This window comes from Ranitomeya imitator, chromosome 3 (genome assembly GCF_032444005.1).
Source record: "Ranitomeya imitator isolate aRanImi1 chromosome 3, aRanImi1.pri, whole genome shotgun sequence".
Lineage (NCBI taxonomy): Eukaryota > Metazoa > Chordata > Amphibia > Anura > Dendrobatidae > Ranitomeya > Ranitomeya imitator.
In genome coordinates this window covers 695,851,690-695,876,297 of record NC_091284.1, presented here as the reverse complement: position 1 = coordinate 695,876,297, position 24,608 = coordinate 695,851,690, and the positions used below count along the sequence as shown (strand labels likewise).

The 24,608-nt window shown below is 43.1% G+C and overlaps 1 protein-coding gene across 1 annotated transcript; it reads right to left on the bottom strand.

The window, feature by feature from the left end:
- Window positions 1–1,030: 1,030 nt before the first annotated feature.
- On the bottom strand, window positions 1,031–23,660 carry LOC138672276 (inhibin beta C chain-like). The gene is made up of 3 exons (XM_069760237.1): window positions 23,592–23,660; window positions 22,752–23,105; window positions 1,031–1,956 (listed from the first exon to the last, which is right to left on the bottom strand). Exons 2-3 carry the CDS (start codon window positions 23,095–23,097, stop codon window positions 1,220–1,222), a joined length of 1,083 nt encoding a protein of 360 aa, XP_069616338.1. The 5' UTR covers window positions 23,098–23,105; window positions 23,592–23,660; the 3' UTR covers window positions 1,031–1,219.
- Between the last annotated feature and the right edge of the window lie 948 nt (window positions 23,661–24,608).

The following is a 24,608-nucleotide window of genomic DNA, read 5'->3' as shown; positions in this document are numbered from 1 at the left end:
AACCTAACCCTACCCCTAACCCTACCCCTAACCCTACTCCTACCCCTAACCCTACCCCTAACCCTACCCCTAACCCTAATTTTAGCCCCAACTGCTGTTCTCCTGCCGGCCGGCAGATGGAGACAGATGGCGGGCGCACTGGGCATGCGCCCGCCATTTTCTTCTGCCAGCGACCAGGAGGAGCAGCAAGAGGATCCAGGGACACAGGTGAGTATTGTAGGGTCCCCGAATCCCCCTATTTCTCTGTCCTCTGATGTGCGATCACATCAGAGGACAGAGAATTACACTTTACTTTTTTTTTTTTTTTTTGCGGTCGCCGGTAAACAGTTAATTACCGGCGATCGCAAAACAGGGGTCGGTAAAACCGACCCCGATCATGCTCTTTGGGGTCTCGGCTACCCCCGGCAGCCGAGACCCCAAAGATTCTCCCGGTGCCGGCCGGCGGGCGCACTGCGCATGCGCCTGCCATTTTGAAGATGGCGGCGCCCACCGGGAGACACGAGGAGCATCGGGGGAGCTAGGTGAGTATTGGGGGGCCACCTGGAACCCCTTTTCTCTGTCCTCCGATGTGCGATCACATCGGAGGACAGAGAAATTAAAAAGAGATCGCGTTTTTTTGTTTTTGTTTTTTTTTTGCGATCGCCGGTAAACGGTTAATTACCGGCGATCGCAAATGCGGGGTGGGTTAAAAACCCCCCGAATCATGTTCTCTGGGGTCTCGGCTACCCCCGGCAGCCGAGACCCCGGAGAAAATCGGCCTCTGGGGGGCGCTATTTACTTTTTCCACAGCGCCGTTAATTAACGGCGCTGTGGTTTAAGTACCCTTAGCGGCCGCCGTTAAAAGGCGTATCGGCGGTCGCTAAGGGGTTAATACATGGCTAACACACGGGCTTTGTTCGCAGTCTGTAACCATAGACACAAACCCTTTCATATAATAACATGTTCCCCTCATTGGCAGCTCATAACATTGTGAAGAATTTCAACCACTGAATTTTCCTGGTTGCAATGACACCTAAAAGATCATTGTTTTCCTGCTGTTTGCAGTTTTATTTATGAATTACTTCTCTGGTATCAGCTTTTTGTATTGCTGCTCTACACGAACAGGAGGGAACAGAGACTATATAAGCATTTAAATAATTTAGAAAAAGTTTATGAGACGAGTTCACATGAGTAACACAAGTGACAAAGCTAAAGAGGAGGTGAATGTACTGTACACAGACTAAGTGCAACCACAGCTTTCCACAATCATATCGGGAATGTCAGACTTGACAATGGTATTGTTGATGTCAAAGTAAAGAAAGGAGAGAGGCCTTCGTTTTGTTGGAACACAACACAGACTCAGGTTAGAATATGCGTTGTTTGCTTTGATAAGGCTTAAGATAGCCGTATGACTGGATGATGAAATTCCTGGAGACCTGGCCAGGTGAACCGGACATATCCCTTCACAGAGATTCATAAAATAACCCTTTGGGCTAATTATCCAGTTATTCCAGCCAATATCTTTAAAAGCAATGTAAAATTTCTTCAGACAACATACTTGCATGTCACCAGTGCACTCTATGATATGTCTCCGAATTCGCGCATCCTCCTGTTTGTTGTGAACTTTTAATGCCAGAAACGGACGATGGACATGGCTAATATTATCCATTTTCAGCGGCTTGTGACAGTCCAGGCACATCAGCTCTATGTACATATTTTCTGTTCCCTCGTTTAGGGCTTTTCCAGAGAACATCTGTAAAGGAATCATATACCAGCCACCGCTTACAGCTGTAGCCTGGGCTGTGCCTTCTATTGAATAGTCTTTAGGCATAAATTTACCAGTCACTGATAGGGTTATCTTGTTGCGGCATGTAGTTTTGAGGTACAACCACAGATGTGCCTGATGGATCTCCTCTCGCTTTTCTTTGTCGGTAGATAGATGAAAGTGAAGAACACTTCTCGCGCCATTTGAGTTTTCTGTGTATAAAATAATAGGCAAACAGTGGTAAGGCAATGTTAATGAAGGACGTGGTGCACATTTGCACTGCACATTTGTTCCTTTTCTTTCTGCAGATATACAAAACATATATACAAAACATCTATATTATATATTTAGTAAAGTTTTCCTTTGCATACTGACACGTACTAAAGTTGAATGTACTAATGTTTGTATCACTTTTTCTGTACTTATCTGACTGTAAGACTTAGTTCATGGAGCGCCCCCAAGGGCAGTCGGGTACTCGGTACCGGGTCCTTCAGTTCTCAAGGGGGATGTCACGGTGGCTGACCCGGTCCGTGGCCCTAGGGACGTCCGTGTAAAAGGGAAAGGTCTTTAAAGGGATAGAGTTTGTGTTCGTGACGCCACCTGTGGTATTTGGTCAGGGTGACCGACGCTGCTTTAAGGGGTCCACTTGGTTTATGTTATGGCAGCTAGATGGTATACCTTCCCACAGGTGAAGTGTGTCCCCAGGGCTTCCCAGTGTGTGGATGCTGTGAGGTGCAGTGAAGAACGAGGACACAAGGATGCAGTCTCTTTACCTTTTACTGAAGGCTTCAGCATCCACAGTCCAGAGCACAGATCACAGGGCAGGCAGAGTCCGTCCGGTTTGGAGGCAAATCCAGAGTCCCCTTATTCAGGTGGATATCAGTAGCCTTCCTCCAGCGCCTGTGTGTTGTAGTACCTTATTGCTAAGCCTCCCATAAGGTCCTCACAGATGTTGTAGATGTTATCGATGTTGTCTCTCTCTCTCTGTCCCCCAGATGGATAGGACAAACCCGTATGACCGGTGGCTTGAGGCTTTTTACAGGGACTCTATCATGCCCCGGCCTCTTATGGGTGCCACCTTGCCTCCTGGGTATAGGGAGGATCAGTAACTTGCAATTAGCTGTCCTGCTGGTCTCTGGAGCAAGGCATAAAGGACTGTTGCTCCCTTGGATCCAGCACCTCAGAAGGAGGCAGCCTGTGCAGGGCAGAACTCCTTCTGGTTTCCACTCCTTTTGCTATGACTTCTTTCTCACCCTCTCTACAATACAATTCTCTTTCGTGTCCTTTCTTAGGAACTGCCGCACGTGGGGCAGGCGCAGCTCTGTGACCTTCTGTCTAGGCCTCTGACAGGCTCCCACCCCTGTCAGGGACCAACTACCTGAGCCGAAGCTCAGCCAGCAACTGCCTAACTTCCTCTCCAGGCCACCAGTTTTACCTAAGTGTGAAGAGTGCCCTAATAAATAGGAACATAGCTCCCCCTGGTGGACTGGAGTATGAAATGTGTTGTATGTTTGTGGTACCTGGTAAAGAGATCTCCTTTATTGCCTCCAAACATAACATCACTCCCCCCTGGAGGAAAATGATATTACTGCAACGACCAGGACCCTGGGCCGCTGCATTCACATACAGCGTTTTGCTGTGTCTTTCTCTGCAGTCAAAACCAGATCTCTTGGCTGCAAAAATGCTGCTTTCATATTGTCGCTTTTTTTGCAACTTTTTTTGTTTCAGATTACATGTGTGCTTTGTCCACAATACATTTAATAAAGTTCAATTATTTATTTATAATTTAAAAAATTTATTTCAGTTTAGTGAAGTATATCTGTGAATTCAAGATACCATCAATCAAATGTAGCTCCCCAACACCAGTAGCACTACTGGTGTTGGGAGCTACAGTTTATTGATAGTATCATGAAATCACAGCTGTACTGCTCCATGATGGAGAAGATGCTCCCATCACTCTGTGTCCTTGGTAGGCATGCACTTTTCCAACATGACAATGACCCAAAACAAAACACACATCTCTTGCATTTCTGAAGAAGAAAAGGGTACAAGTGATTCAATTTGAGCATCACATCCAGCATCCAGGCTCTAAAAGAGGTCCTTCATGAAGAATGGAAAAAGATAGATATTTCAATACACCTCCAACTTGTTCATTCCATGCCTAAAAGACTTGATTATGTCCTTAGAAATCATGGAGGTCATACAAAATACTACTACATTTCTACTCTACAGCCCCTACCCACAGTATTATACTTTTCCACTGGTGTCTTCACCTTTTACCAGCACCGAAGCGCTCCATGTTGTGACCGCAACTTCTCGCTGGCTGGAAGTCAGAAGTTACATCATAAGCTTTCAATAAGATTATAAGAGTCAAAATGAGGCTCTCGTAGACTTGCATTGAAAAATTATTTCCAGCTCCCTCCAGCAAACACTTGATCGATCTGGCAGGTCAAAACTCATGGAGGCCAACAGGAGCAGTGGTGATAAAAGGTGAAGATAGGGGCAGGTAAGTATGAGAGCAGGGGCAGGGACTTTAGTTTAAAAGCACCAATCCAGTGGTAAAAAAAAAAAAAACGTGTAGTGGTGCTTTAGCCTTACTTTCATGTTAGGCGTTAAAAAAGTATTCTGTGAAACTCAATTTTGTCCAAATTTCAGAAAATGTTCTTAATTAGTGAGACATTGATTAAAATCTTACTTTTCAAAGGGGGTGTACCCATTAATCGTGAGCCCTGTATAGATATGCATAGAAGTTGGACATGCAAAACAGTGTTTTTGATATATATATAACATGTATTTGGTCAATAAAAAATACAGTTGCAAAGATGTCAGCTTCTAACGACATCTAGTTAAATGGACCTTAGCATGGGATTCACTCAGCATGAATCAGGGCTGGCTGCATGATTGTGTAAGGAGGTGGCAGAGACCCTCAAGTGCCTCCTCTCCCCTGGTCACTGTTCACAGATTACATGCGGCACCCCATGGTGTATTAATGAGAAATGTAATGTTTATACATGTTTACTGATGTTGGTATACTGTAATGAGATGCATTTGTTATTTATTGAGTATAAGCTTATAGACAGTAAAGGACCGTAGAGGGATTAGAATAGAGGGGGCATCATAGAAATAGGATAGTATAGAATAGATAGAAGTGTTAGTAAGGTACAGGCAGCATGGGAGTTGGTTAGTTGGGAGGAATTAGAACAGAGCAGGGCAGAGCCACAGGGATATAGAAGTACTTCCTAAATAGGCAGCAGAGCCCTGGCAGCCTTGCCCAGGGTGAGATGTGAGGAGGAGTGACACAGATGTCAGACAGCCGTAGGAATAAAGCTGTGACAGCAGTAAGGGGCCCCAGGTGAAGAATAGTGCAGTCAGGCACTGGCTCAAAAGGAACATCCCCAAGAAGGATTTGGGGTATAAGACTGGGGAGGGAGCAGCTGAGAAGGCGTTCCTGGCACCTTTTCCTAATGGAACTGGATGAGGGACTGACAGGGAGCTGGTGACACTGAAGATACTGAAGGGACTTGGACTGTCCAGACATACGGCAGGGAATGCCAGGAAAAGGGAGACAGAGCTGAAGGAGAAGATAGAAGCTGTCCGGACGGCAGGGAAACATAAAAATATGCCTCTGTGTTTAACCTGTGCTGCTTATGTGATGAATGCGCTGTTGTCCAGTAAAAATAATCTGCTAGAAAAAGACCTAGACTATGAAGTGATTGTTGGGGCTCATGGATGAGGAGCCGATGCGATAGCAGCCGAGGGAAACCTGACATTGACTGTGAGTGTTCTGTTGTACATGCTGCATATGCAGAAAAAGGGACACTGTATTTTATCTGTGAGGTGCCAGGGTGTGGTAACAGAACAGTCTGTTGCCATGCCTACCACCTTGGCCGCCTTACAGAATTGGCGTAGTCGGCAGGATTGCGATGCCTTGTGTACAGAGAGCGGAGGAGCCTTGAAAATGGCAAAGATGACAGCCATTAGAGAGTTAAAGATAGCCCCGAACACTGACATGAAGATGGCGGTCAGTAGCATGAAAGTTGGAAATGGTGCCGCCCCACCGTGGGCATGCTAAGAAGCAAAGAGTGTGAAGATGGAAGAAGCAGTGGCCTGAGCCATGGCCTCGTCCCATAGTGACTGATGCCCGCCCGAGATGGGTGCAGCAAAAGAAGTCCTGACCCATACAGCAGAGTTTTGTGGAATGGGTGGGGCAGCCGGAAGTAACTCCACCCACAAATGGGTGGAGCCCAGAAGAACAAGACGGTGTGCTCAGAAGAGAGATGCTATTACCTGATCAGACGCAGCAAAGAAGCATGTCCGGTGGGGGCATCGGTCATCAACACAGGGAGCAGTCCGTGGCACAGACAAAGTCGAGCTCGTGTTGATGAGGCTGGTGGATGGAAGAGATGGAGAAGTGGCTCCCCTTCAGTTGGCCGGAGAAGAAAATTGCTGAGAGCAGAGACACCGTGGATGTGGAGGAAGAAACAATAGAGAAGCCAGAAGTCGTGGAGAGAGGGACTGTCGCAGCCGTGATTCCAAGTTCACGTGGCCACAGTGGAGGGTCATCACAGCCGGCTGCAGCTTCGGTGAGTGAAAGACCTGCACTCACCTCAGTTCCCACACTGACTCCTGCCTCATCACCTCCACCTGACCCTGCATCCTCTTGCGACATCTATCCAGACAAATCCCTGGCTCCTGCAGCAAAAGAGGCCTGGTGGTGGATCTTCAGGCCACACATTTATTTTGATTTGGGGCCGAGGCGCGGCCCACTATTCCGATTGCAAAGAGTGAAGGCGGCCCCTTTAAGGAGGGAAGAGTTGTGGCAGTTGCACTCAGAAAGACACTGTTCCACATTTCTGGAAGGGCAGTAAGTCCTAAATGGCACCAAGACTGGGTCACGAGTAAAGGACTATTGTTTGTTTCTCCTCATCCAAGTTTTATTTGCGCACATTTGTGCATTCCCTGCTGGATTACGGGACTGAAGCCCTATAAGGGTTAGTCACCTTTGCTCATAAGGATGGACTGTGTGCGTGGATGCTTTAAGTAGTGGACTGTTTTAACCCTGAATTTTTTACTGTTTTAACCCTGAACTGTCCCCTGAGAGTATGAAAGCAGCTCACTTGTTTTAAAGAGCCCGTACTCTACTAAAGGAGGGAAGGGGAAGCACCTGAACAGGTGGACACAAGGAGTGAGCCGAGTCAGGACTACGAGGACAATTGCTGAGTTGGCCACTGGGCGATGGCAGGAAAGGACTGGCCCATAGGCCTGAACTGTTGTTATTTAACACCATATGTATGGGTCCCAGGAGCAAGAGGACTGGGGTCGGTTGGACCCACACTGAAAGAACTTGGCTCCAAAAAGTGGAGTCGGGGTCATGGTTGACCCACCAGAAGTGTCAGATAAAGACTCTACTAATTGTAAATATATTTAAAAAAAAACATTTCTAACAGTTTTAAATGTACAGCTGCCGCCATGGATATTCTAGGAGTGATGAGTGTAAGAAGGTGGCAGAGACCCTCACATGCCTCCTCTCCCCTGGTCACTGTTCACCGATTTCATGCGGCACCCCATGGTGTATTTATGAGAAATGTAACATTTATACATATTTACTGATGTTCGTATGCTGTAATGTGATGCAGGTGTTATGTATTGTGTATAAGCTTAGGGACAATATAGGACCATAGGGGGATTAGAATAGAGGGGGCATCATAGAAATAGGATAGTATAGAATAGATAGAAGTGTTAGTAAGGTACAGGCAGTATGGGAGATGGTTAATGGGGAGGAGTTAGAACAGAGCAGGGCAGAGCCACAGGGACAGGGAGAAGTACTTCCTGGATAGGCAGCAGAGTCCGGGCAGCCTTGCCCAGGGAGAGATGTAAGGAAAAGGGACACAGAAGTCAGACAGCCATAGGGATAAAGCTGCAATGGCAGTAAGGGGCCCCAGGCGGAGAATAGTGCAGTCGGGCACCAGCTCAAAAGGACCGTCCCCAAGAAGTACAGGGTCTAAGACAGGGGCGGGAGCAGCTGAGATGCCATTCCCAGCACCTTTCCCTAAGGAAACAGACGAGGGGCTGACAGGGAGCAGGAGGAGAAGATAGGAGCTGCCCAGACGGCAGGGAAAGATAAGAAGATGCCTCTGTGTTTAACTTGTGCTGCTTATGTGATGAATGCGCTGCTGTCCAGTAAAGTTAATATGTTGGAAAAAAACTCCATTCCAAAGTGATTTTTGGGGCTCATGCATGCGGAACCGGAGCAACAGCAGCCGAGGGAAATCTGACAGTGACTGTTCTGTTGCACATGCTGTATATGCAGGAAAAGAGGCACTGTATTTTTTCTGTGAGGTGCCAGGGTGTGGGAACTGTTGGCAGATATGCAACAGATACAGACTTGTGTGCAGGAGGAGTTTACACTTTTCTGACAGTAGATGGCGACGTTGTGACTGTTATATGCTTAGTTGAATGTAATGCATATACTTGTTGTACAGTACTTTGGTTTCACTTTCTCTCTTGTTAAAAGGTCCTTCAGACTTCCTGTTATGCTGTATTAAGAAGCTGATGCATGTACCTCATGTTCTGTGAAGATAAAAGTTGAATTACCAAATATAATCTACTCTCACAAGTTTTTTCTGTGACCAAACTATGCAACAGGTTATGGGGCCAGCATAGAAGACAACAAGGACTTGGTGAATGCAAATGAATACTTCAGAGCAATTCTCTCCAAAGTAAGACAAATAAGTAAAAGATGAGCAGAAGTTCAGAGCTAAACAGCTAAGCTGAACAATGAGAACTATCAGTTATGGAAGTTCAGAGTGGAGATATTATTGTCTAAATATGAGATCAGTTGGTGAAGTCATTAAGGAAAGCTATATAGTGGCAACATTATTGTGCAGTTTCCCAGATTCATACACTGCTCCGATAAATGCACTAGAGACAAGACCTGAAGCAGACATTACACTAGAGTTTGTAAAGACCAGACTTAAAGATGAATATCATAGAAGGAAAAAGCAAACAAATGATTCCAATGAAAGGGATAGTGAAAATGCTTAAAGTGACAGACAAGAAGCCCCATAATACAGAGACAAGAGAATGTTTCAGATGTAAGAAAAAGGGACATTTAAAGAAAGACTGTACTATATGGAAAGCAGAACAACAGAAATTACACCAAAAAGGAGAATAAACAGAAAGCAAAAAGCACAATTTCTAACCCACATGCAGATCACTGGAATGGTACATTTTTAAGTAATTGATAAAGAGTCATCGTCAGGCTGGTTTATTGACTCAGGAGCAACAAGTCACATGACTAGTGAAAAAAGCTTCTTTACTGAACTTGATAAAAATAAGAAGGAAGCAATTTATCTTGCAGACGGGAGTAAAATAATCACAGAAAGTATTGGACAAGGAATGCTAATCTGTCCTGATAGATTTGGGCATAATTCAAAATTACTAGTAAAGGATGTGTTATATGTTCCAAGACGAGAAGGAGGATTGTTATCCGTAAAGCGTCTGACAGCCAAAGGACTTACAGTAAAATTCAAAGATGATACTTGTACAATCCTAGCTGGAGATAAGGTAATAATTAATGTCTAAGCAGGTGAACAATTATATCGTCTAGACACATTAAAGGAACAGATGAAGTTATGTACACATGATCACAAGAATTGTATTCACATGTGGCATAGACGTCTAGGACACAGTCATCCTGAGAGTATAATGACGTTACAAAAGAAGAATTTGACAAAAGACCTATTGATATGTGAATGCTCAATTACCATAAAATGTGAATATTGTATAAAATCTAAAGCTACAAGAGTATCTATACCTAAAGAGAGTGAGACAGAAAACACAAGACCACTTGACTTGGTACACACTGTTGTATGTGGACCCATGAAAGTGACCACATCAGGAGGTAATAGATATATGGTGACCTTCATAGATGACTACTCAAGATACACAGTCATGTACTTGATAAAGAACAAAAGTGAAGTTTTTGAAAAATTGGAAGTCTATGTGACAAAGTCAAATAACAAGTTTCAGAGGAAGTCAATCATCATCAGAAGTGATAATGGAGGTGAATTTACAGGACACCAAATAGAAAACTACTTAAGACAGAATGAAATGGAGTATTTAAAGACTGTTCCATACACACCTGAACAGATCGGGGTAGCAGAAAGAAAAAACAGAACTGAAATGATAAGATGTATGCTAAGATGTATGCTAACAGATTCCAAACAACCAGAGAAATTCTGGGGTGAAGCAGCAATGACAGCTACTTATTTGCAAAACAGACTTTTTTCAAGAAAACTGAAAAAAAAAACATATGAACTGAGGCAAGGTAAGAAACCAAGTGTGAATCATTTAAGAGTTTTTGGTTGCAAAGGTTTTGTGTTTATTCCAGAAGAAAAACGCTCCAAACTTAAAAACAGAGCCATTGAAGGAATATTTGTCGGATATAACGACAATTGCAAAGGATACAGAATCCTAGATCCCAAGACAGAATCACAGTGAGTAACAGTGTAACATTCACTGAAGATCTAAATGATAACATAATTATATCACTGGAAAACAAAAATTAGAGGAACAACAGTGATATAACTGCAGGAACACTTGATGAGAAAGAAGTTACAGCTCCAAACATACACAGAACCAAGATGCTCAATAAGAGAAAACAAGGAAGACTACCTCAACGTCTTTCATACAAGGCAAGTACAAATAAAATTTATGAACCTACATCTTGGGAGGACATATCTCAACTTTCAGAAGAAGAGGCCAACAAATGGATAAAGGCTGCAGAAACAGAAATAAAATCCATGCATGATTCAAAGACAGGGACACTGACAGAACTACCAAAAGAAAGATATAGGATGTAAATGGGTTTTTAAATTAAAATACCAAGCAGATGGCTCAGCTGATCAATACCGAGCAAGACTCGTAGCTAAAGGCTATTCTCAGAAATATGGAGAAGACTATGATGAGACATTTTCTCAAGTTGTCAAACACACCACAATCAGAATTTTGCTTGCAGTTGTATCAACGAAACAAATGCAATTGAAACATCTGGATGTAAAGGCAGCATTTCTGAAAGGAGACTTAACAGAAGACATTTACATAGAACAACCCCCAGGATTCAAGGATAAAAGGAAACCAAACATAGTTTGTAAGCTACAGAAAAGTATATATGGTTTAAAACAAGCCGGTAAAGCGTGAAATGATAAAATCAAAGAAGTACACAGAAATGAACATTTTCAAAGAAGCAAAGCAGATCCTTGTCTATATACAAAGAGACTGACAGACAGGTGGATCTCTGTGTTGATATATGTGGACGATATTTTAGTTTGTTTTGAAAAAGAAAGGGATGAAGCAGAGATAATGAAAACTTTGGATCAACACTTTGAGATCAAAGATCTGGGAAATGTGAAACAGTACCTAAGAATACAGATAGAAAGAGAAGAAGATGGGAGTTTCCTTCTTAATCAAAATCACATAATTCAAGACATAAGAGAAACATTTGGATTCAAAGATGCAAAACCAGTAAAGTCTCAAATGGAAACCAACTGAAAGAAAGAAATAGTGAACAGAATCTGTTACCACATAATGAACAATACAGAAAGGCAATGGGAAAATAATTATATCTTGCAACTGTTACAAGGCCAGACATTGCAGCAGCAGTGGGAATTTTGAGCAGGAAGGTATCAAAGCCAAACAAAATGGATTGGAATGCAGTGAAGAGAGTAATCCATTATTTGAAAGGGACAAGCAGTGTTCAACTGAAACTACCTGCAAGTGAGAAATGCATTTTAACTGGATATGTTCATACAGATTGTACTGTGTTAGGGCTAGTGGAATGCACCAAATAATATAAAGGGTGCGTGCAGAGATGGAACCTGCTGTTGAGTAATGACGGATGGACGCTTGCTCACACGTGGGTTTAGCCCTCACCCAGTGTGAATGGAAGCGAACTCTGTTGCTTCACAGAGTCACCAATATACTCTGCACCCTGTTAGCAGTCACAGGGTGCAGCTGAAAGATGCTAGTGGGATCCCTATGAATCACCCCCACCAAACTGGTGATTGGACTCGCTCTGACCCTCGGTGGCTTTTGAGCCCGCATCTGAGGACTTTCGGAGTCAGATGCTGAGTCCAAGCAGGAATTTCCACCCTACACTGACCGGTTGTCAGGACAGGATTAACTAAAACATTTACCGCACTGAGTGCGTACAGTGCCGCTCTGCGGACGCCACTAACCACCCTAACTACAAAGAAATACATAGAGAAAAGACATGTTGTTCAGGAGATCAACAGGACAAATATAAGTAATTATCAAGAAATATTTATTAATGAACAGTCTAGTAAGCACACAATACAATTAAAAACAATTAAAAAACACAGAGGTGCCCGTAATCCTATCAGTCAGGATGCCAGTCAGATTGTCCTAAAAAGTGTCCATGGGGCTAAGTTGCCCCATGGACACTTTTTAGGACAATCTGACTGGCATCCTGACTGATAGGACGGACTGGACCGGTAACTTTGACTTGTCATCCACCTGCTATCCACCCGCCATTGCCCCGTACGGGTCTTGCATTCTGATTACTTTTTTGGTATGTCCACTCACTACACCTCACCTTTAGATTATTTTTCTAAGTGGGATTACCATATCTATCATGCGGGTATAATGCTATTTGGACCATTATAGGTCTTTAGTTAGGTGTGTTATTTGCCTACATGGTCAGTCTGCTCTTCAGGAGTGAGGAGTGTGTTCCAGGGTTACTTTATTCTATAATTTATTCATTTTACTGGGATATGTCACATGTATCCTCATGATAATTCTTTTTCTGGAAACGCTCTATTATATATTTCAGCTCTCTCAGGTGCCATTATATTTAGTATTGTTGTCTGTGGGCTAAGGTTTTCTGTGGTTCCCGGTATTACGGGCACCTCTGTGTTTTTTAATTGTTTTTAATTGTATTGTGTGCTTACTAGACTGTTCATTAATAAATATTTCTTGATAATTACTTATATTTGTCCTGTTGATCTCCTGAACAACATGTCTTTTCTCTATGTATTTCTTTGTGTTTATTTACTTGTTGAGGGGGATTCAGGACTCCTTGATTTGTGATTCACATTTAAGGTGGTGCCCTCCATTCATATAGTAACCACCCTAACTAGGGTCAGGAAAGCGCACTGATTGCGCATGGCGCCACACTGGAGGTTGCTACTAATAGATGCTGTAGCTGGTGCCTAGTGCTGGATGGCACAGTCTGGCGCTAGGTAGCTCAATCACCCAAGTACTTTTAACAACACTAGGGATGGGAATGATTAATGAGTAGTGATGAGCGAATATACTCGTTACCCGTGGGCATGCTCAGTAGAAGAAAAGCAGGACTTAGTCCCTGGAATGTCTGCTCACCACTGATCAATGCTGGTTACAAAGTCTGAGCCTGGAAAGGCAGCTGTAACCAAACGCACAGTATGTGCTTGAGCCAGAGCGGACTCCACTGCGGCTGGAGGAGAATGGCAGACTGCAGCGGACATGGTTTGAGATTCCCCCTGTGCAGCGGTGGGAACTCCACACCTAACAGACTGGAGATCCAATTGACAGGAAATCTGCCAGCGGCTATCTTTTCTTGCTCTCAAGCAGACCAATTAGCTGGACTAGTAAGAAACAATTTATAGTAACACTGAGGTCGACAGAAGCAAAATATGTCGGCGCAGCACATGCCAGTCAAGAAGTTCTATGATTAAAGGGACACTGTCACCTGAATTTGGAGGGAACAATCTTCAGCCATGGAGGCGGGGTTTTCGGGTGTTTGATTCACCCTTTCCTTACCCGCTGGCTGCATGCTGGCTGCAATATTGGATTGAAGTTCATTCTCTGTCCTCCATAGTACATGCCTGCACAAGGCAATCTTGCCTTGCGCAGGCGTGTACTATGGAGGACAGAGAATGAACTTCAATCCAATATTGCAGCCAGCATGCAGCCAGCGGGTAAGGAAAGGGTGAATCAAAAACACAAAAACCCCGCCTCCATGGCTGAAGATTGTTCCCTCCAAATTCAGGTGACAGTGTCCCTTTAAGACAACTGCTAACAGACTTAGGACAACAACAACTGGGACCAACAAAGAAGTATAAGGACAAGCAAGGATGTCTAGTTCTTGCTCAGATGGAAAGAGTTACTCCAAGAACTAAACACATTGATGTGAAGTTTCACTTCTTGAGAGATCACCAGGAACAAGGAATCCTAAATTTAGACTACTCCCAACTAAAGATATGACAGCAGGTATTTTCACAAAGGCATTGAATGCTGAAAGACATCAGAGACTGATGAAGAAATTAGGCATAACTGAATAAGTCCTTACTGTTGAGAAAGGGTGTGTTAGGGGTCGAGTTCCCGCTTCTGCACAGGGGGAATCTCGGGCCGCTTCTGCTGCGGTCTCCCATTCCTCTCCTGCCGCAGGTAAACCTGCTCAGCAGAGACGACGGTCCTTGCGTCTGGCTCAGTCTCACTCGTTGCTTAGGCTTGCTGTTGCTTCTCCAGCTTTTGCCATTAAAGCCAGTGCTGGGCAGCAGCGAGCGGGCTTCTCTGGGACCAAGTCCTTATTTGCACACACTGAGCATGCCCAGGGCAAGATCTCCCGTTGGAGATCGAGGGTCACATGCTCAGGCACTGCAGCACATCCCATTAGTCCTCTTAGCAGGTCCTGAAAGGGCAAAACTTCTGTAGCTACTTCCTGTGCTGCAACTATATAAACTGCGCATGACCGCACGGCCATGCGCTAGTGTACAATTGAATACGTGTGTTTGTTGTGAGTGCAAGTCGTTCATTAAATACCCCTACCCTATTGTATGACTGTTCGCGTATGGAGTATGGCTGCTATCTAGCGCCCGACTAACCACTCAACGTGTCACACACGTATCAGCGTCTATTGCTGTGTCCGCCAGTGCTGCACCACGCGCCAGTAGTGCGCTTCCTGACCCACGTCTGGGTGCTTAGTGGTGTTTGCCAGCACGGCACAGTTCGCACTTCGGTGCTCTAATAATAATAGTTACCTAACACACCCAGTTGCGTTGTTGTGTCAGCAAGTGTTCTAATCGGACTTCAATCCTGAGTCTTGGGGTTGTGTCCGCTGACTCCTTGCTTGCACTCTTTAGTGCGGTATTGCGGACCTGTGGCTTTACCGGGTTCGCTTCCACCGCCATATTACGCTGCCATTTACTAGCAGCAGGTTTTCACCTGCACGGTGGACCCCGGACTGCGAACGCATCTATTACATCTTTCTTGGTGTGTTCCGCCAGTCCTAACAGGGTGTTGGCAGATATACAACAGATACAGACTTATTTGTGTGCAGGATCCTTCAGACTTCCTGTTATGCTGTATTAAGAAGCTGATGCATGTACCACATGTTCTGTGAAAATAAATGTTGAATTACCCCATATAATCTACTCTCACAAGTTTCTTCTGTGACCAAACTATGCAACAGGAACAGAACAGCCTGTTGCCAGGACTATTACCTTGGCCACCTTACAATTGCAGCTGGTTATGTATTTGCCCATAATGCTGTGGGGTTTCAGAGAAAACATATTTTGAAAGTCCGGCAGTAGACTCTAGGGACAGACCAGTCTCATCTGGTGCTACTCTCAGCCAGCTACTTCTTGCTGCACTTGATTGACCAGCCTCTCCAGATGGAGATACATGGGAGACACCTGTCAATCAACTAGAGTAGACACAGGGAGAATCTGGTAGGGGGCTGCACAGGGCTAGTAAGGACATTCCCTAAGCCCTCATTCATATGTCCCTATAAAACTATAAAACTTGTACATGAAAAAATTGTTCTGACGTCAGTCAGTGTTTTGGATCATTTTGGTATCATTGTTTTTCATGAATGGATAAAGAAATAAATAAATTACAAAGCTTCAGATATAGCTCATATTGTGTCCCAAACACAGGGACACAACCTTGATATAGGTTGAAGGGATATCACAATTGTAAGATTACTATTTTTTCTTCTTTTTTTTCTTTTTACTCTTATTGATGACAATAGACACTTAAAATTCTTAAGTATGTCTAGAGTCTACAAAGAATGGAGAGGTCTGTAATTTTTATCATAGGTACACTTCAACTGTGACAGAATCTAAACATTTTTAAAAATCACATTGTATGATTGTTACATTATTAATTTGCATTTTATTGCATGAACCAAGTATTTGGTACAATAGAAAAACAGACCTTAATATTTGGTACAGAAAACATTGTTTGCAATTACAGAGGTCAAATGTTTCCTGTAGCTCTTGACCAAGTTTTCACACAATGCAGCAGGGTGTCATGACTCTGTTGTTGGGTGTCCTGGGGCCAGGGGCTCCTTCACTGTCCCTAACGCTAGTGGCACCCTAGCTCATCCTGTTCCTCAGATTACTCCTGATTGGGAAGATTCCGGGGCCACGTTCCTTGCCTCAGCTCCTGAATCTGACCTCAGTCTGTTCCCTTCCCCCACCCAGGGAAGAGGGGAGTAGTAGTGTACCATAATACACCAACCAGACTAACAAGGTAATACAAACAGGGTTAAAGGAAAATACCAATCATACAAAGATACATAAATAACAGAGGTAAACACCTGGGAGTGGAGCATGTGATAAAACCAAAGTAGGAGAAGGAGGAGAATAAGCACACACCCAAAACTTAGCAACAGTATCAGATAAATCCACGAAATGCCTTCTCAAACAACCGGAAACCACCATCTCCTAGTCATGCAGCATAAGCTATCTGGCAGTGAGTGCTTGTCAGGGCTCAGATTATATAGGAGAAAGGAGTTTCTAACAGTGAACAGCTGAAACCCTTAATGCAGGAAAGTTTCCAAGAGCTCTCAACTGAACAGATTAAACCCTGCACTGTTAAAATAATCCTTCACTGTTTAATATGAACATGAAGTGCTTCTAAACATTGCAGGAATAGGAGAAATCAAATTATGTAGTCTTCTGGCTCCTCTCTGTTGCGATAAACCAGTGACAGTACCCCCCTTTCTACAAGGGACCATCAGAACCTCAGAACCGGGTTTATCAAGGTGTGCCACATGAAAAGACAAGATCAACCTGGCCGCTTGGATGTCAGATGTGGTACCTACATCTTTTCTTCTGGACTGTATCCTTTCCAGTGTACCAGATACTGAAGTGACCTACGAACTAAGCAAGAATCAACAATCTTAGCTATTTGAAATTCCAAATATCCATTCACAATGACTGGACATCGGATTGATGATGGTCACAATCTTATAATGACTGATGAACCTGGGACCCAGTTTCCACGAGGGAACCCTCAACTTAATGTTCTTTGAGGTCAATCACACCAAATCACCAACACACACAGGTCCGGACCCACCAAACATCTCCAATAAACAATACTTTTATATTTGGTCCCCATCTTACTCAAATTATCAAGAACGCCTTCCCACAACAAAACAAAATTGATTATGAAAACTGTTCTTCTTCAGGTATTCCACAAGAACAATTCCTAATAAATGAGCTGAAATGAGAATAAATCTCCTATGCCCCAAGAACGAGGACTTACCAGTAGACTCATGACAACGATTATTTACTGTAAATTCAGCTAGAAGTTGGAAAGTAACTCAATCCTCCTGATTCTCAGACACAAAACTCCTAAGATAAGTCTCAATATCCTGGTTAACCCATTCAGTCTGCCCATTAGACTGCAGTTGAAATGCTGAATAGAAAAAGAGATGGATCCCCAAACGAGTGCAAAGCGGCCTCCAAAATTTGGAAATAAACTACACCCCCAATCAGAAATAATATCGGTAGAGATTCCAAGTAATTTCTCTAATGAAAATCTGTGCTGAGGTCTTGGAGTTAGGGAAAGCGGTAGCACAATGAAATGTAAGATTTTACTGAATCTGTCCATCACCACCAAAATTGCAATATTACCTGCCAACATGGGTAGATCAGTGATAAATTTGACTGATAACTGAGTCCAAGGTCTACTGGGAATTGCCAATGGATGGAGAGACCCAGACAGATGAGTATGAGAGGTTTTAGAACGCGCACAGACACTGCAGGTGGCTACATACTCCTGAACATGATGATCTGGCCATGAGCGCCAAAAATCCAAAAATGGCGTGTAAGAAGATCTGAAGTAGCTTTATTACCGGGATGTCCATCCAAGACTGAATCATAATGTTCACTAAGAACTCCCAAACTGAGATTAACAAGTACAACCAGTTTCCCTAACGGACAGGCAGAAGGGCATCCCCTTGAGCCGGTGGACAATAAAACATATCCTAGAAAAAGGATTTCATCAACCGAGAACATACATTTATCTAATTTGACAAATAATTTATTGTCTCTGAGTATCTGTAAGACATGCCTGACATGTACCTAATGTGACTCAAGGTCAAGTGAATAAATTAATATGTCATCAAGATAGACTCCAACAAATCTATGTACCAGGTGCCTTAAGATGTCATTTACAAAGTGCTGAAAGATTTCAGTAGCATTAGTCAACCCAAATGGCATCACAAGGTCATCATAGTGTCCCTCAGGCGTATTGAAAGATATTTTCCACTCATCCGCCTCTTTAATATCAGATTATATGCCCCCTGAGATCCAGCTTAGAAAACCATTTTACCACCTCCCGAGTCTGCCCATCTACCACAGAGTTGTGCAGAGTGAGAAAAGGTAGTCCAAAAAACACAGGTGAGGGCAGACCCTCTAATACATAGCACTCAATACCTTCTGAGTGCATAGCGCCTACCATGGAAATGTAAACCTCGGACGACTTTAAAAAAAATACCCCTGTCTCAATGGTGTGGAGTCAATGGCTACTATGGGTATAGGTCTGGACAGTGTATGTTGTTTGAGGCCCAGCATCTAGCTTCTATCAAATTAAACCACACTGCACTGTCCAGAAAGGCAGAAATAACCACCTTATCTTTGCGCAGATGGATTTCAGCAGGTAGTAAAAATTGTGTCCTGCCCACAGAGAAGATATGTACACCAGGATTGTTAACCTTCTCTTCCCTTCTCCTTAGTTTTCCGGCGTCTGTTTACAATGAGGTAGGGAAGGACATGCACCCATGAAATGGTTCTTTTTCCTACAGTAAAAACACACTGCCCCTTTGTGCCGACCTACAGTTTGATTCTCAGAATGTGTTGCCCCACCTAACTAAGCCATGGGTTCCTCAGATCACTCAAACCAGGTTTCCATTGGCTCTGGATCACCCACACATTGGGGTGTCTCTTTATGTCTCTGGCAAAGATGGTGATCCACCTGGATAGCCAAAGACATGGCGATATCAAGGGAAACCGGAGTCTTGCACCCTTACTCATAGCTCTAGACAGAAATGGCTACAGAACGAGGGGTGATTCCACTTAGTGTAAGTGGACAACCTCCGAAACTTGGAGCAATACTCCTCTGCCATCTGTTCTCCCTCCTGAAACTGAGAAGTTTAGACTCAGCCAGGTAGACATGGTTGGGTTCATGGTGTATATGACCCAGCACCAGAAAAAATTCTTCCACCGTCCGGAGCAACTGGGAGTCCGATGGTAAAGAGAATGTCCATGTTTAGGGGGGGTCACCCTGATGGAGAGAGATTGTTATCCCCACCTGTTGCTCCTTGGTTCCTGAGGAGCATGCATGTAACCTGATGTATAGCTTACAGGCCTCCCTGAAAACAACAAACCTGTCACACCCCCCAGAGAACCTGTCAGACAAAGCGATCTGGGGTTCCACTAAGGGTTGTCTGGAAGTCATGGTCCTCAAACATGATGTGTTAAGGTGCTGTAAAACAACAGTACCTATATCTGGCACCTCCAGGCTGAGTTGCTGCAATTGCCCTGTGAAAGCAGAGAGAGGATCCAGATGAATCAAAAAATGTTTTCTGCCAGAGCTAATGTTACAACTCTGTTATCGGGTGTTCCGGAACCAGGGACTCCTTCCCTGTCCCTAACACTAAGGGCACTCTAGCTCGCCCTGTTTCCCAGATTACTTCTGATGGTGAAGTCGCCGGGACCACGTACCTTGACTTAGCTAATGGATCCGCCCTCAGTCTGTACCCATCCCCCACTGAGGGAAGAGGGGAGTAGTAGTGTAACGTAATATCCCAACCAGACTAACATTGTAATACAAACAGGATTAAAAAAATAGTAATCATACAAATATACTCACGCAAACAACAGAGGTGCACACCAGGGTGTAGAGGGTGGGGTAAATCTAACGTAGGAGACACAACCAAAATCACCAAACACATAAATCCACCAAACGCCTTCTCAAACAACAACAAACCACTATCTCCTAACCATGCAGCATAAGCTAACTCTGTCAATGAGTTCTTGCCAGGACCCAGATTATATAGGAGATGGAAGTGGCTAACAGTTAACAGCTAAAAGCCTTAAAGGGAACCTGTCATCCCCAAAATCGAAGGTGAGCTTAGCCCACAGGCATCAGGGGCTTATCCACAGAATTATTTAATGCTGTAGATAAGCCCCCAATGTATCATCAAAGATGAGAAAAAGAGGTTAGATTATACTCACCCAGGGGCGTTCCCGCTGCGGTCCAGTCCGATGGGCGTTGCGGTCCGGTCCAGCGCCTCCCATCTTCTTACGATGACGTCCTCTTCTTGTCTTCACGCTGTGGCTCCGGCGCAGGCGTACTTTGTCTGCCTTGTTGAGGGCAGAGCAAAGTACTGCAGTGCGCAGGTGCCGGGAAAGGTCAGAGAGGCCCGGCGCCTGCGCACTGCAGTACTTTGCACTGCCCTCAACAGGGCAGACAAAGTACGCCTGCGCCGGAGCCACAGTGTGAAGACAAGAAGAGGACGTCATCGTAACAAGATTGGAGGCCCTGGACCGCGACGCCATCGGATCGGACCGCCCACCCAGGTGAGTATAATCTAACCTCTTTTTCTCATCTTTCAGGTTACATCGGGGGCTTATCTACAGCATTCCAGAATGCTGTAGATAAGCCCTTGATGCCAGTGGGCTTAGCTCACCTTCAATTTTGGAAGTGACAGGTTCCCTTTAATGCAGAAAAGCTTCCAAGAGCTCTCAAATGTGCAAATTAACCCCTGCACTGCTAAATTAAACCTCCACCATTTAATATGAAGGTGAAGTGCTTCTAAACAGTGCAGGAGTAGGAGAATAGGAGAAATCAGACAATGGGGTCTTCTGGCTCCTCTCTGCTGCAAAAAAACCATGACAAGGGGATTTTGGCCCACTCCTCCATACAGATCTTCTCCAGATATTTCAGGTTTTGGGGCTGTTGCTGAGCAACATTGAGTTTCAGCTCCATCCAAAGATTTTCTATTGGATTCAGGTCAGGAGACTGACTAAGTGACTCCAGGACCTTGAAATGCTTTTTACAGAGCCACTCATAAGCTTCCTTGGCTGAGTGTTTCAGGTCATTGCCATGCTAGAAGACCCATCTCCAAAGTATAATATTTGCCCCACACTGTTTCACGGTTGGGACAGTGTTCTTGGGGTTGTACTCATCCTTCTTTTTACGCCATACACAGCAAGTGGAGTTGATGCTAAAAAGTTATATTTTGGTCTCAGATGACCTTTCTCGCATGACGCCTCTGAATCATCCAGGTGGTGATTGTTGAACTTAAAATGAGCTTGGACATGTGCTGGCATAAGCAAGGGGACCTGCAGGATTTAAATCCATGACGCCGTAATGTTTTACTAATGGTAATGTTTGAGACTGTGGTCCTAGCTTTCTTCAGGTCATTGACCAGGTCCTCCAGTTTAGTTCTGGGCTGATTCCTGACCTTTCTCAGAATCATCCTTACCCCACAAGGCGAGATCTTGCATGGATCCCCATACTGAGGAAAATTGACAGGTCCTTCCATTTTCTAATAATTGTACCAACAGCTGTTGCATTCTCACCAAGATGCTTGCCAATTGTCCTGTAGCCCATCCCAGACTTGTGCAGGACTACAATTTTGTCCCTAGTGTTCTCAGTCAGCTCTTTGTTCTTGGCCAAGGTGAAGAGGTTGGAGTGTGAGTGATTGAGTGTGTGGACAGGTATCTATTATATAAGTAACAAGTTCAAACAGGTGCAATTAACACAGGTAATGAGTGCAGAGTTAGTTGTTCTTAAAGAACAACTAACAAGCCAGAATTCTTATTGAGAGGTAGATGATCAAACACTTATTTCAAACAATAAAATGCAATTTAATTATTTAAATGCATGAAATATCAGTGAGGATTGTGCAAATAAGCTTGAATGAAACTGCAAATATGAGACATCTGTAGAAGGCAAAGTCTTTGTTGATTTCAGAGAACAGGGTTTGAGTCATTACATACTAGATAATGTACTGTTAGTGGAAAACTAGTCGAATTTCTTCAATCTTCACATATGTCACTGACATGTAACATCAAAGCTAAAAGGTAGGTGATCAAATATGGCACATTATAGAACATCATCTTAGCAGTCACTGATCCCTGCTTACAGACCTCAATGTCTCATGGATATGACAGTAGATAAAAAATACAGTTGCCATCTTAAGAAAATGATTCTAAGTCTTTATGTCTCTCTCTGCTGATTAAAAAATATCAATGTTACATTCTGGGGCTGTAAACACAATACAATGTATAGTAAGGTCACTGCATTTCCTACAAGAAATTCTCTATAAAAAAGCATAATGAATATGAGCCTCAAATTATTGTGGCGCCTACAATTGCCAGAAGGAGCAAGTATATCCCCAGGTCTCTCTTTGTTCTCCTTTGTCCACAAGGTCTTGGCCAGAAGGAGCTGAACGAATAGTCTGAGATCTACTAGTACTGACCTAGGTCTTAGGGCAAGGGAGAAGAAGTGAAAATTATGGACATAAGTCCACCATTCTGGTGATTAATGACCCTAGCAGTGGGAATTATACCCATCAAACAATTAGCACTCATTCTGTAATTAAGAGATAATTGTTTGAAACTACTATAAATGTCAGGGCTGTACAGAAACATGATGTTCTACAGCTAAATGCTAATCATTTATACACAATATACATTGTATACTGCACCTATTTCAGCAAAGCTGATGACTTCATAGGTTTGACCAATATCCATTTCCTTGTCTCCTTTACTATTCTTTGTTGGCAAGTCTTGTGATTGGTCCTCATCCAACTCAATGTTCAGTTGTTGCAGAGCCTGTGCCAGATTTTCCCGGGACACCGCCTGTGAAATGTTTGGCCGCTGGTGCAAGTGAAGTTTGCTCAAAATGTTCTGCTTGGCCACTTCCAGAAGTATTGCTTTTTCAGCTTCAGCCTCCATAGGTTGGTTGAAAATACTGCAAGACGAGCAGGAAAAATTTGCCAGTGATGCCTGCATAATAACCAGCAATAGAGGTAAAGCAACATGGACGTTCATGATGTTATCTGCGGAGAAGGACACAACAGTTCAACAAACTCCAAACATAATGATCAACTAAAAGCACAGTCCTGTCTGGTTATTGCAGAAAAAGGAATCTAGGAAGCATGCCAAACTTAATTGAAGAGTCTGCATACTGTATATACTGTATATATACATATATATATATATATATATATATATATATATATATATATATATATATATATGTTATATATACATACATACACACTGTAAATACAGTATATATATAACAGCTATTTTGGTCAAGCAACCTTTACACCCTGATATCATGAAAATGCATAAATACTGTATATACATATATTTATATATAGATAAATATTGTATTTTCGTAACAGCAGGATGTAAAAATTGCTTAACCAGTGATTATTCGACTCTATAAACAGGAGATAAGCTAGCTAAAAAAAAGCACAAAAACATAATCTTCTGCTCTGCAGTTCATAATACAAAGATAGTGATCACTAAGGAGAAACCTGGTTACAAGGATTCTTTGCTTGGAGATCTGGAGCTGAATGCTTCGCTCTTCCTTCTGTTCTGACTCTGGCGTCCTTTCAAATTGGGAGGAAACTAAACCCAAAAGTGCAAAGTTTTCTATAATTTTAACTTTGTGGGTTTTTTTTACCAAACGAGAAGTAAACCAAAGCTGTATGAGTACAGCAAATATACACAATGGGTGACCTCAGGAGAGCCAGCAGAGCACAGTTAACCCTTTCTGAAATATTCCATGTTATAACTGGTCAATATATATTCTAGTGGAACTTTGAGAAAAACAAACTACAACACTATCTACTGACTAACTATACACTGTTATGATATTTGGCATGATAAATAAATATATATATACATATATATAGATACACATACTATATATATATATATATATATATATATATATATATACATATATATATATATATATATATATATATATATATACAGTTAGGTCCATATATATTTGGACAGAGACAACATTTTTCTAATTTTGGTTATAGACATTACCACAATGAATTTTAAACAAAACAATTCAGATGCAGTTGAAGTTCAGACTTTCAGCTTTCATTTGAGGGTATCCACATTAAAATTGGATGAAGGGTTTAGGAGTTTCAGCTCCTTTACATGTGCCACCCTGTTTTTAAAGGGACCAAAAGTAATTGGACAATTGACTCCAAGGCTATTTCATGGACAGGTTTGGGCAATCCCTTTGTTATGCCATTCTCAATTAAACAGATAAAAGGCCTGGAGTTGATTTGAGGTGTGGTGCTTGCATTTGGAAGGTTTTGCTGTGAAGTAAACATGTGGTCAAAGGAGCTCTCTATGCAGGTGAAAAAAGCCATCCTTATGCTGTGAAAACAGAAAAAACCCATCCGAGAAATTGCTGCAATATTAGGAGTGGCAAAATCTACAGTTTGGTACATCCTGAGAAAGAAAGAAAGCTCTGGTGAACTCATCAATGCAAAAAGACCTGGGTGCCCACGGAAGACAACAGTGGT

Coding starts and splice junctions, on each gene's coding strand:
- LOC138672276 (XM_069760237.1), bottom strand. CDS start 23,097: ATGAACGTCCATGTTGCTTTACCTCTATTGCTGGTTATTATGCAGGCA. Junction 1,957..22,751: donor CATCAGCTTTGCTGAAATAG/GTGCAGTATACA, acceptor TTTTATACACAG/AAAACTCAAATGGCGCGAGA.